This window comes from Oncorhynchus mykiss, chromosome 24 (genome assembly GCF_057628025.1).
Source record: "Oncorhynchus mykiss isolate SJ-2025 chromosome 24, ASM5762802v1, whole genome shotgun sequence".
NCBI classification, from domain to species: domain Eukaryota; kingdom Metazoa; phylum Chordata; class Actinopteri; order Salmoniformes; family Salmonidae; genus Oncorhynchus; species Oncorhynchus mykiss.
The window spans coordinates 26,422,873-26,435,839 of NC_143045.1; the positions used below are offsets into that span (position 1 = coordinate 26,422,873).

At 45.3% G+C, this 12,967-nt stretch overlaps 1 protein-coding gene across 1 annotated transcript in view; it reads right to left on the reverse strand.

Moving 5' to 3' along the window:
* Nucleotides 1-12,967, reverse strand: part of LOC110504071 (serine/threonine-protein kinase NLK) — an 82,235-nt gene that overhangs the window by 24,175 nt on the left and 45,093 nt on the right. The window contains exons 4-7 of the mRNA XM_021582889.3: nucleotides 6,235-6,341; nucleotides 5,991-6,076; nucleotides 4,445-4,654; nucleotides 3,452-3,553 (exon numbers count right to left, since the gene is read on the reverse strand). Of these exons, the coding sequence (XP_021438564.1) occupies nucleotides 3,452-3,553; nucleotides 4,445-4,654; nucleotides 5,991-6,076; nucleotides 6,235-6,341 (505 nt within the window). The remainder of the gene's footprint in view (nucleotides 1-3,451; nucleotides 3,554-4,444; nucleotides 4,655-5,990; nucleotides 6,077-6,234; nucleotides 6,342-12,967) is intronic.

A 12,967-nucleotide genomic window follows, 5' to 3' on the forward strand; every position in this document is an offset into this window, starting at 1 on the left:
CTATAAGAACATCCAAAAGTCAAAGGTTAATGAAATACAAATGGAATAGAGACAAATAGTCCTATAATTCCTATAATAACTACAACCTAAAACTTCTTACCTGGGAAAATTGAAGACTCATGTTAAAAGGAACCACCAGCGCGCAGTGGTTAAGGGCGCTGTACTGCAGCGCCAGCTGTGCCACCAGAGACTCTGGGTTCGTGCCCAGGCTCTGTCGTAACCGGCCGCGACCGGGAGGTCCGTGGGGCGGCGCACAATTGGCATAGCGTCGTCCGGGTTAGGGAGGGTTTGGCCGGTAGGGATATCCTTGTCTCATCGCGCATCAGCGAATCCTGTGGCGGGCCAGGCGCAGTGCACGCGAACCAAGGTTGCCAGGTGCGGGGTGTTTCCTCCGACACATTGGAGCGGCTGACTTCCGGGTTGGATGCACGCTGTGTTAAGAAGCAGTGCGGCTTGGTTGGGTTGTGTATCGGAGGACGCATGACTTTCAACCTTCGATTTTATTGATGTATTATATTAAGTTAAAATAAGTGTTCATTCAGTATTGTTGTAATTATCATTATTACAAATAAATGTAAAAAAATTGGTATCGGTATTGAAAAATCATAATCAGGGGGACACGTCTGGCACTGCAGGATTTGAGTCCCTGGCGGCATAGTGTGTTACTGATGGTAGGCTTTGTTACTTTGGTCCCAGCTCTCTACAGGTCATTCACTAGGTCCCCCCATGTGGTTCTGGGATTTTTGCTCACCGTTCTTGTGATTTTGACCCCATGGGGTGAGATCTTGCGTGGAGCCCCAGATCGAGGGAGCCCCAGATCGAGGGAGATTATCAGTGGTCTTGTATGTCTTCCATTTCCTAATAAATGCTCCCACAGTTGATTTCTTCAAACCAAGCTGCCTATCTATTGCAGATTCAGTCTTTCCAGCCTGGTGCAGGTCTACAATTTCGTTTCTGGTGTCCTTTGACAGCTCTTTGGTCTTGGCCATAGTGGAGTTTGGAGTGTGACTGTTTGAGGTTGTGGACAGGTGTATTTTATACTGATAACAAGTTCAAACAGGTACCATTAATACAGGTAACGAGTGGAGGACAGAGGAGCTTCTTAAAGAAGAAGTTACAGGTCTGTGAGAGCCAGAAATCTTGCTTGTTTGTAGGTGACCAAATACTTATTTTCCACCATAATTGGCAAATAAATTCATAAAAAATCCTACAATGTGATTTTCTGGAATTTTTCTCTCATTTTGTCTGTCATAGTTGAAGTGTACCTATGATAAAAATTACAGGCCTCTCTCATCTTTTTAAGTGGGAGAACTTGCACAATTGGTGGCTGACTAAATACTTTTTTGCCCACTGTGTGTGTATGTATATGTGTATATATATATATATATATATATATATATATATATATATATATATATATATATACACACACACACATATACAAAAATATATACACACACATACATAGTTGAAGTTGGAGTTTACAAACACTTAGGTTGGAGTCATTAAAACTCGTTTTTCAACCACTGCACAAATTTCTTGTTAACAAACTATAGTTTTGGCAAGTCGGTTAGGACATCTACTTTGTGCATGACACAATTCATTTTTCCACAATTGTTTACAGACAGATTTTTATCTTATAATTCACTGTATCACAATTCCAGTGGGTCAGACGTTTACATACACTAAGTTGACTGTGCCTTTAAACAGCTTGAAAAATTCCAGAAAATTATGTCATACCTTTAGAAGCTTCTGATAGGCTAATTGACATAATTTGAGTCAATTGGAGGTGTACTTGTGGATGTATTTCAAGGCCTACCTTCAAACTCAGTGCCTCTTTGCTTGACATCATGGGGAAATCAAAAGAAATCAGCCAAGACCTCAGAAAAAAAATTGTCGACCTCTACAAGTCTGGTTCATCCTTGGGAGCAATTTCCAAATGCCTGAAGGTACCACGTTCATCTGTACAAACAATAGTACGCAAGTATATACACCATGGGACCACGCAGGTGTCATACCGCTCAGAAAGGAGACGTGTTCTGTCTCCTAGAGATGAACGTACTTTGGTGCGAAAAGTGCAAATCAATCCCAGAACAGCAGCAAAGGACCTTCAAGATGCTGGAGGAAAGAGGTACCAAAGTATCTACATCCACAGTAAAACAATTCCTATACCGACATATCCTGAAAGGCTGCTCAGCAAGGAAGAAGCCACCGCTGTAAATCCGCCATGAAAATGCCTGACTACGGCTTGCAACTGCACATGGGGACAAAGATCATACTTTTTTGAAGAAATGCCCGCTGGTCTGATGAAACAAAAAGAGCTGTTTGGCCATAATGATCCTTGTTATGTTTGGAGGAAAAAGGGGGAGGCTTGCAAGCCGAGGAAACACTATCCCAACCGTGAAGCTCGGGGGTGGCAGCAACATGTTGTGGGGGTGCTTTGCTGCAAGAGGGACCGATGCACTTTACAAAATAGAGGACGGAAAATTAGGTGGATATATTGGATATATTGAAGCAACATCTCAAGACATTTGTCAGGAAGCTAAAGCTTGGTCGCAAATGGGTCTTCCAAATGGACAATGACCCCAAGCATACTTCCAAAGTGGTGGCAAAATGGCTTAAGGACAACAAAGTCAAGGTATTGGAGTGGCCATAACAAAGCCCTGACCTCAATCCTGTAGAAAATGTCTGGGCAGAACTGAAAAAGCGTGTGCGAGCAAGGAGGCCTACAAGTCTGACTCGGTTACACCAGCTCTGTCAGGAGGAATGGGCCAAAATTCTCCCAACTTATTGTGGGAAGCTACCCGAAATGTTTGACCCAAGTTACACAATTTAAAGGCAATGCTACCAAATACTAATTCAGTGTTTTGTAAACTTCTGACCCACTTGGAATGTGATGAAAGAAATAAAAGCTGAAATAAATAATGATATCACTATTATTCTGACATTTCACAATCTTAAAATAAAGTGGTGATCCTAACTGCCCTAAGACAGACATTTTTTACTAGGATTAAATGTCAGGAATTGTGAAAAACTGAGTTTAAATGCATTTGGCTAAGGTGTATGTAAACTTCCGACTTCAACTGTACGTACATGCATGCATACATACATACAGTTGCTACTGCTCGACAAACAAAATATTGGTCGAACAACAGCCTATCAACCAAACAATCGACCAGTCGACTAATTGGGGTCAGCCCTAACACACACACAAACAGCTGGATCTTTTCTCAGTAAGTTGTGAAACCTATGTTCTTTAAATAACTAGAGTCAATACAAAAGTCAATGAAACACAGAGGTGGAACAAAACCTCAACAAAACACCATCTTTCTGTCCAAGAGGACCATTCATCACTGACTCCTGTAATTTGTAGGACTTCTGAAAACCTTGCTCAGGAGACTCATCTTCTGTCCTGCTCCAGAAAACATACACCGCTCATCTGTGTTCCTACCTGTTTGTGTGGTCCTCTGAGGATGTGGGCCCTGGCCCCCTCACACGCCGTCCTCATGGCCTCCAGAGAGGGAGTTCCCAGCAGGTCCGTGATCAGATCCAGCTTCAACACAGAAGAACACCATGCAGCATATGTTACTGTACTTGAGACATGCATGCATGAACGCACTCACGCAAACACACGCTATGGCACATATGCAGTAAAGGTAAAGTAGTTGAGAGAGGCAGGCTAAGTAAATGACTCCAGGGAGCTGTACTGTATGTATTTTGTTTACTGACGTACTGCTCCAGAATACAATTTTGCAGTGTATTGTGAACCTATATGAATACGTCATTTTAGACATGAGCCATTTGTGTCGATATCAGAAGTGAAAGGGAGTAGTGTGTGCTGAGACATAAAACTGCATAAAACTGCATTCATCCCTGCATTCATCCCTCCCCAGCTCCCCCCTCCCCACATGTCACCTGTATTTTAGTTTTTTTTACCCCACCTGGCCCACCACAAGAAGTCGCTAGAGCGCAATGCCCCCCTGGCCAAACCCTCCCCTAACCCAAACAACACTGGGCCAATTTTGCACCTCCTCATGGGTCTCCCGGTCGCTGTCGGCTGGGACACAGCCTGGGATCGAACCCAGGTCTGTAGTGACGCCTCTAGCAATGCGAAAACAGTGCCTTAGACCGCTGTGCCAATCGGGAGGCAACATGTCATTTCTGAAAGGGATGTAAATGAGGCAGGACCAGAGCCCAAGGTCTGGAGAGACACGGACACTAAAGATTCAAGGAAACTCTGTTCTGTTTTCAAATACAAACTTGATCTCTGAAAGCTCTGCTCAAGCTGAAAGTGCTCAGTGAAGTCTCCAGACTAACACAACTAAGGATAGCGAATACCTTTTTTTCTTATAAAATAAGCCCAGAAATGCTCTGCACTGAATACTAGATCAGCAAGTATTCCATGTCAGATCAACATGTCCCCAGTGTTTACAGTATTGGTTACCTGCTGGATGGGGCTTTGTGCCTGGAACAGGATGCGTCGGCCCAGTAGCTCGGCGAAGATGCATCCTATAGACCAAATGTCGATGGCGTTGGAGTAATGGTGGCTGCCCATGAGGATCTCTGGCGCACGGTAATACTGGGTCACCACCTCCTGAGTCATGTGACGAGACTCGTCAAGCTCCTCCACCCGCGCCAGCCCAAAGTCACAGATCTGGAGAGGGATGAAGGCAGAGAACATGTTCACATTAATACATCCATCAATACCAATATTCAAATAGACTAGTCCTCCCAACCCAACCTAACTCAAGGTTCAGATGCATGCAGCTTCTTGTAAGATACACCATTTATTATTTGGCAGCTTACTGTGACTGTTCTGCGTCAATTGTTACATAACTGAATGAGAACATCGTCTGATATGTCTAAAGACACAAAAGAAAGGAATACTTGGATTGTTCATAAACGGACTAACAAGCTGCTCCGAATTTCTTTGTTCCCTCATCTCTTTTCCCCCCAAACTCTTCAAGGGATGAGCAGCTTTTTCAGAAATGCATGGCACATCACTAATTATATTTTCCAATGAAAACACTCACTGAAGTTGATTTACCAACGTCTTCTATGGTGTCCCTACAGGAACACACTTCTGTCTCGCCCCCCTCTCAATTTATTTTTGTTGCTCTGTTAGCTAAATATACATTCTGGTCAGAATGACAGGAAGTGAAGGATTGGGGAGCCACATTAGTGTCGCACTGCTACGGGTCACATTACTCCAGACGATTGCTCCCCACCAGCTTGTACACAACTAAATCAAACTGCTTGAGTAGCTGATGCTGCTGAGGGAGATTTTTGGAAGGGGATATTTATCAGAAATTAAATGACCGCCTCTCTAAAATAATGGCAGACTTGGTAGAGAAGGAACACAGCGATATCATGGGCAGACAGCACCCAATCATATGCAGGGAGCCTCACAGAGGCAGGCAGGGATGGGGTTTTCTGAAAATAGCCCAGAATGTGTAGGGAAGGTTTTGGGGAAATTAGAATTAGGAACTAAATTAGTAAATGTCTGCTAGAGACAATCTGTTCTCCAGAGTCAGCCAGAGAATCACTGTCCTCCACCCTCTCCTCACTTTCTCGCTCTCTCTCCCCCACCTGTGGACTAGCACCCCTCCCAGTTGTCTGTGAGGGAGGAGGGGGAGCTAAGGGTAGAATAAGCCCAGGCAGGGCCTCCATTACTAGACCCCAGGATGAAGATTTAGGTGTCAGGAGCCCAGCATCATGTATTGTAGAAATCCCACTGGGGCATCAGACCCCCAGTAACACAGGCTACAGAGACTCTGGGCGCCAGACAGCAAGTGAGAGCAGGAGTCAGGAATGTGTGTGTGTGTGTGTGTGTGTGTGTGTGTGTGTGTGCATTTCAGATACTGTACTTCCACAGAGCAGATTCCAACCCCAAGTTGACCTCATAAATATCATAGTTTAGATCTCAGTTGAGTAATACATGTCATCACAGGAGGATTCAGATAGTAGATAGTAGAGGACAGTAGATTGACCTTAAGCACACAGTTGCTGTTGACCAGGAGGTTGCCAGGTTTGATGTCTCGATGTAGGATGCCAGCTGAGTGCAGGTACTTCAGTCCTACAGACAAAACACATGCCGGGAAGGATTCAGTTCCTTGTGTGAAGGTCCCACCCCGTTTTTTATCATGACGATTCAAACTGATATGTGTGTGAATATCACGTTTTAATGTTTGCAATGTGATCTGGGAGTGTGTGAGCGTGTCGGAGAGGTCTTACCTCGGAGGATCTGATAGAGAAACACTTTGACGTGGTCTGAGCTGAGGGGCTGAGGTGACACGATGATCTTATGGAGGTCACTCTGCATCAGTTCTGTCACCACATAGCTGGACGAAGAGTGGTCAAGGAAAACAACACCACAAAGACTACACAAATATTCAGCAGAGAAGAGCTAGCTAGGTAGTGAAGAGGGGTTAATGGAAGTAAGTGGGAATGGGTAGAGGAAAGACTATTCACAGTGTCTGTTCTGTTACATTCTAACCTACATAAAATGTTGCCAACCTAAATGGATGTTACTGACAGAGGTTGTTCCAATTCCTCAGCAAGTAGCAGCAGTACGGTATCGATCCATTGTCACAATGGGCTCCTGCTGTGAGTTTTAATAGACCTCTATGGTGGGATCTCTATTTCCTTTCTTTCTGCCCCTTTCACACTCTCCTGGGAAAGACATTCAGGCAGCCCTGTTTTGCTCTCCCTCCTCAGTCATTCTGGCAGGGTAGACACATAATACATTACACGTGGCATACCTGAACCACAGAGCATAGAAACGTCTCTGATAGATAGAAACAACTTAATCCTGCCATCTAGCACTGTCAGCAGGCAGGCCAACTCCCAGAGCACACAGGCAGCCCAGCCCAGCCGTGTGTGTGTGTGAGAGGGAGAGAGAGAGTGAGAATGATTAGAGCCGAGTGTGCGACACTGCCTCATCGATCCTCCACAGCTCAGGCAGGGACTTCTAACAAAAGCGCGCGCGCACCCACACACACACTTCATCAATAAAGATGGAATTAAGCTACTTGTGGCATGAAATCAGAAGAGGAACAGAAAAGGCCGTGCACACACACCCACACCAGGAAGGTTGAGGCTACATACCCGCTCGTGCACACGCCTGAAACACACTCACACACAGCCGCAGCCAGTTGGAGAAGGCTGAGGACACTGGGTGCCTTGTGCTCCGTTGGGTCCTCGCCTCCCTGCAGACCCCCCCATGTCAGCTGCTCAACAACTCCCACTCTTTTACAGACATTTTTTGTTAGCTGACGCCAATGGCGACAGCTAGACCTCCTGGGGTCTGACACATAACGAAAAATACATTACAGAAAAAAACACTTTACAATTTACATACATTTTAAAACAATAACATAGACATTAGACATACACAATTTCAGTGCATTCGGTAACTATTCAGAGCCCTTTTTCCACATTGTTATGAAATACTTTTTCTAAAATGGATAAATATAAAATGTTCCTCAGCAATCTTCACACAATGCCCCATAATAACAAAGCAAAAACTGTTCTTTAGAAAAAGTAACAAATGTATAAAATAAATATATGGAAATATCGTATTTACATAAGTATTCAAACCCTTTGCTATGAGACTCAATAATTGAGCTCAGGTGCATCCTGTTTCCATTGATCATCCTTGATGTTTCTACAACTTGGAGTCCACCTGCGGTACATTCAATTGATTGGACAGGATTTGGAAAGGCATACACCTGTCTATATAAAAGGTCCCACAGTTAACAGTGCATGTCAGAACAAAAAGAACAAAAAGTCAAGAGGTAGAAGGAATTGTCTGTAGAGCTCCGAGACAGGATTGTGTCGAGGCACAGATCTGGGGAAGGTTACCAAAAGATTTCTGCATTGAAGGTCCCCAAGAACACAGTGGCCTCCGTCATTCTTAAATGGAAGTTTGGAACCACCAGGACTCTTCCTAGAGCTGGCCGCCTGGCCAGACTAAGCAATCAAGGGAGAAGGGCCTTGGTCAGGGAAGTGACCAAGAACCTGATGGTCACTTTGACAGAGCTCCAGAGTTCCTCTGTGGAGATGGGAGAAGGACAACCATTTCTGCAGCACTCCACCAATAAGGCCTTTACGGTAGAGTGCCAGACGTATGCCACTCCTCGGTAAAAGGCACAACAGCCTACTTGGAGTTCGCCAAAAGGTACCTAAAGGATTCTCATACCATGAGAAACAAGATTCTCTGGTCTGATGAAACCAAGATTGAATTCTTTGGCCTGAATGCCAAGAGTCACGTCTGGAGGAAATCTGGCACCATCCCTATTGTGAAGCATAGTGGTGGCAGCATCATGCTATGGGGATGTTTTTCAGTGGCAGGGACTGGGAGACTAGTCAGGATCGAGAGAAAGATGAATGGAGCAAAGTACAGAGAGATCCTTATGAAAACCTGCTCCAGAGTGCTCACCTTCCAACAGGACAGCGACCCTAAGCACACAGCCAAGACAATGCAGGAGTGGCTTCAGGGAAAAATCTCTGAATGTTCTTGACTGGCCCAGCCAGAGCCCGGACTTGAACCCGATCGAACATCTCTGGAGAGACCTGAAAATAGCTGTGCAGCGACGCTCCCCATCCAACCTGACATAGCTTGAGAGGATCCGCAGAGAGGAATGGGAGAAACTCCCATTGAAGCATGCTGCCAAACGTGCTTCAACAAAGTACTGAGTAAAGGGTCTGAATACTTATATAACTGATATTTCTAAAAACCTGTTTTTGCCTTGGAATAAGGCTGTAACGTAACAAAATGTGGAAAAAGTCAAGGGACTGAATACTTTCTGAATGCACTGTACATACATATACTATACTACATATACATGTGCCTTAACCCGTCACCCCTCGTCTTATCACTCACCTCACACACACACACACTCCCCCCTCTATCACAAGGCCTCTCCCTTACATACTACGATCCCATCCCCTCTGCTAGTGTCTCTCACACATGGAGAAGATAAGTGCCAACCGGACACACCACAGTGGAGAACATGAGGCCCAGGGGCCGACCCATCTATCTGGCCTCGGCACAGCTCCCGATGCTTCCTTTCTGCTTGATAAAACGAAACGCTTAATTACCACTCAGCGTCTCACCGACAGCACTGTGTGCATGTCTACTTCAGCAAGAGACATGCACGGTTTAGCCTTAAACATTTATTAATAATTCATGTGTTACATTGGTCTAAATTTAGAGCCAAGCCAAATTGGGAGCAAATTGCATTTCGCTATGCATCCATGTCATCTCAAAGTGACAATGACTAATAACGACAACATATATTTTCCATAATAGTTGTAAAATCCCACGCAATAGGTATTCTGACAATCCATGGATGAAACAACTCATTGCCAATTGCAATTTGCCAAATTGTCAGGAAATAACCCAGCAAAGCCCAGGAGTCCCTTAATTGTATCAGTGACAAGGCAGGGAACAGATTACTTTTGTCCTGCCTCTAATACTGTATAATTATCCTCACGCAAATCATCTGCATGCTTGATTCCTCCACTGAAATGCAAACTACACTCTTTCCTCTGAGTCCCATGCTCGCTCGGTGGTGGTTGACTCGCTCTCTCTGCTGTGGTGACAATAACAAGGCTCTCTCTTTCTCCGGGTAAAAAGGCATGCCCTGATGGTGAGTGAGCGAGCGAGCGAGGGCGAGAACACCAGCCACTGGGGCTCTGGACACCTCTAGTCATTCAGAGGAGTGATGGAGATGGAGCAGAGAAACGTGTGAAGAGAGGAATGGTTTGGAATCTGGGGATCAGTTTCTGTTATAAAAATGGAGTGTGCAACATATCCAGTATGACTGTGTGTATGGACTTTAGTTGGGTTAATCTGTGTAGGGTATGGCACCCCTGGCCTGCCCACCTGTGCGCAATCATTCCCCTTTTAACCATGTGACCTGGCACTGAACACACTCCCAGAGGGCTCTGGTTACCTGTTACTATGCCAACCAACACATCCAAGAAGTGGGAAGTGGCAGAGAGGCACCTGGGATCTGCTGTATGTCAGGGAGCCAAACCTCCCCCTCCCTGCATGACTAACCCACAGAAGAGAGGATGTGGAGCAAGAGGCAAAATACTAATGTAAACACACGTTGGCAAGGTGAGGTAAGGGGAAACCTAAGAGACCTAAGAGTCCGCAATAGGCTGAGAGAGGCTGGACTGATGGCTTGTAGGCCTGTTGTAAGGCAGGTCCTCACAAGACATCACCAGCAACAACATCGCCTATGGGCACAAACCCATCGTCACTGGACCAGACAGGACTGGCAAAAAAGTGCTCTTCACTGACGAGTCGCGGTTTTGTCTCACCAGGGGTGATGGTTGGATTCGCGTTTATAGTCAAAGGAATGAGCGTTACACCGAGGCCTGTACTTTGGAGAGATCGATTTGGAGGTGGAGGGTCCGTGATGGTCTGGGGCGGCGTGTCACAGCATCATCGGACTGAGCTTGTTGTTACTCTGTGCGTTACAGGGAAGACATCCTCCTCCCTCATATGGTACCCTTCCTGCAGACTCATCCTGACATGACACTCCAGCATGACAATGCCACCAGCCATGCTGCTCCTTCTGTGCATGATTTCCTGCAAGACAGGAATGGCAGTGTTCTGCCATGGCCAGCAAAGAACCTGGATCTCAATCCCATCGAGTACGTCTGGGACCTGTTGGATCGGAGGGTGAGGGCTAGGGACATTCCCCCCAGAAATGTCCAGGAACTTGCAGGTGCCTTGGTGGAAAAGTGGGGTAACATCTCACAGCAAGAACTGGCAAATCTGGTGCAGTCCATGAGGAGGAGATGCACTGCAGTACTTAATGCAGCTGATGGCCACACCAGATACTGACTGTTAATTTTGATATTGACTGCCCCCTTTGTCAGGGACACATTATTCCATTTGTTAGTCACATCTGTGGAACTTGTTCAGTTTATGTCTCAGTTGTTGAATCTTATGTTCATGTAAATATTTACACGTTAAGTTTGCTGAAAATAAACGCAGTTGACAGTGAGGACATTTCTTTTTTTGTTGAGTTCATATCGCTCGGTGCATTGGGATGAGTCATTTTGTTTTATGATGAAAAGTCAAGCACATCCATTTATTTCATAAAGCATCTGCAACGTCTTCCTGAATCCAAATTTACATTTAATCTAATTGCCTGTGAGAGTCTCTCCCTCCCTTATTGTTGCCGTGCATCAGGCTGTAATCATCACACCTTCCTGTGTGTCACGTTCTGACCTTAGTTCTGTTGTTATGTCTTGGTTTTAGTATGGTCAGGGCGTGAGTTGGGTGGGTTGTCTATGTTCCTTTTTCTTTGTTTTGGGATTTCTGTGTTTGGCCTGATATGGTTCTCAGAGGCAGCTGTCAATTGTTGTCCCTGATTGAGAACCATACTTAGGTAGCCTGGTTTCACTTTTGAAAGTTGTGGGTGATTGTTTCCTGTTGTAATGTTTGTTTCACATTTCAGGACTGTTTCGGTTTTCGTTTGTATCATTCACTTTGTTATTTTGTATTCAGTTTAATAAACTAAAATGGACACTTACCACGCTGCACATTGGTCCGATCTCTCCTACTCCTCCTCAGAGGAGGATGAAAAAACCCGTTACACTGTGTCAGGAGCAGTTTAATCATTATCAGGCTGTAATCATCACGTCTTCCTGTGTCAGGAGCAGTTGAATCATTATCAGGCTGCACAGGCCTGGCTGTGTGTGTTTGTATAGAAGAGTGTATTCAGTTTAATATGCTACCTGATTAAAAACACCCCCTCTACATAATAACCAGCGTGTAGATCTGGGGAGATGACATTCATATTCCTGTTCTGACAGAGGAGACCAAGACGGAGAACAGACCAGCCTACAGTACTCTGCCGTGGGTGCTTAATAAACACATATGCATGCACAAACAGATACACACACACACACACAAAGACAGAAGGCGTATCAGACCTCTTGCTCCCCGCTCATTCATAAATGCACGCAAGCAACTTCAGCAGAGACCTTAATACTAAAATAGGTACAGTCACTTCCGGAACAGCAAATGACTCACTATATCTGACACATGGATGCAGTCAGTCCTGAGTCAAACACACCACACTACTCCGAGATAGAGAGCCCATTTCCAGACTCTGTATTTCAGCAGGATATTTATAGGAATTCGAAGAAATAGAAAGAGCAGTGGGCAACCAAACCTAAGCACGGTGATTTTGGATAGACTCAATATCCAAGTCATTTCCTGACAATGTGTAACTCCCCATAACAGACTTCTCAAAAGCAGGCAGGCATGTGGTTTCCCTGAATGTGCTCTCTCTTTCTCTTGGTAGGTTGTGATAGCCCCATGCCATGTTACATTGAGGGCTATATACAGCCTGTTGTTGTGCCAGTAATTCACTAGCCTTCCTTGATGTGTGTGTGTGTGTGTGTGTGTGTGTGTGTGTGGTAATGAACATAGGAGTGCCATGGAAAATATATGGAGACACGTTGGCTCAGATAACTCTGGAGATAACACTCAGGGGAAGACAGTGAAGTAATTGTTAGTCAGGACTAGTAAGGGTGTTGGTAGGTGGTAAAATGTTAACCTCTCAAATCAGGCTGGAAAATGAGATGAGGGGACGCTAACCCCCTGCAAAAGTACACCCAATAAAAACAGCGTGCACACCAAAACCCACAGAGGAAATGCTTACAAGTTAGCAGAGCTACCGGCCTCAGCCCCTACCAGTTAGCAGAGCTACCGGCCTCAGCCCCTACCAGGGCTCTAAACTACGACCAATTAGGTGACATTTGTGATAATTTTTTCTGCGCGACCAAGCTCATCATTAAGCTCCGGACCCTGGGACTGAAAACCTCCCTCTGCAACTGGATCCTAGATTTCCTAACAGGCCGCACCCAGGTGGTGAGGGTAGAAAACAACACATCCGCCACGCTGACCCTCAACATGGGGTCTCTCGGGTGCGTGGTT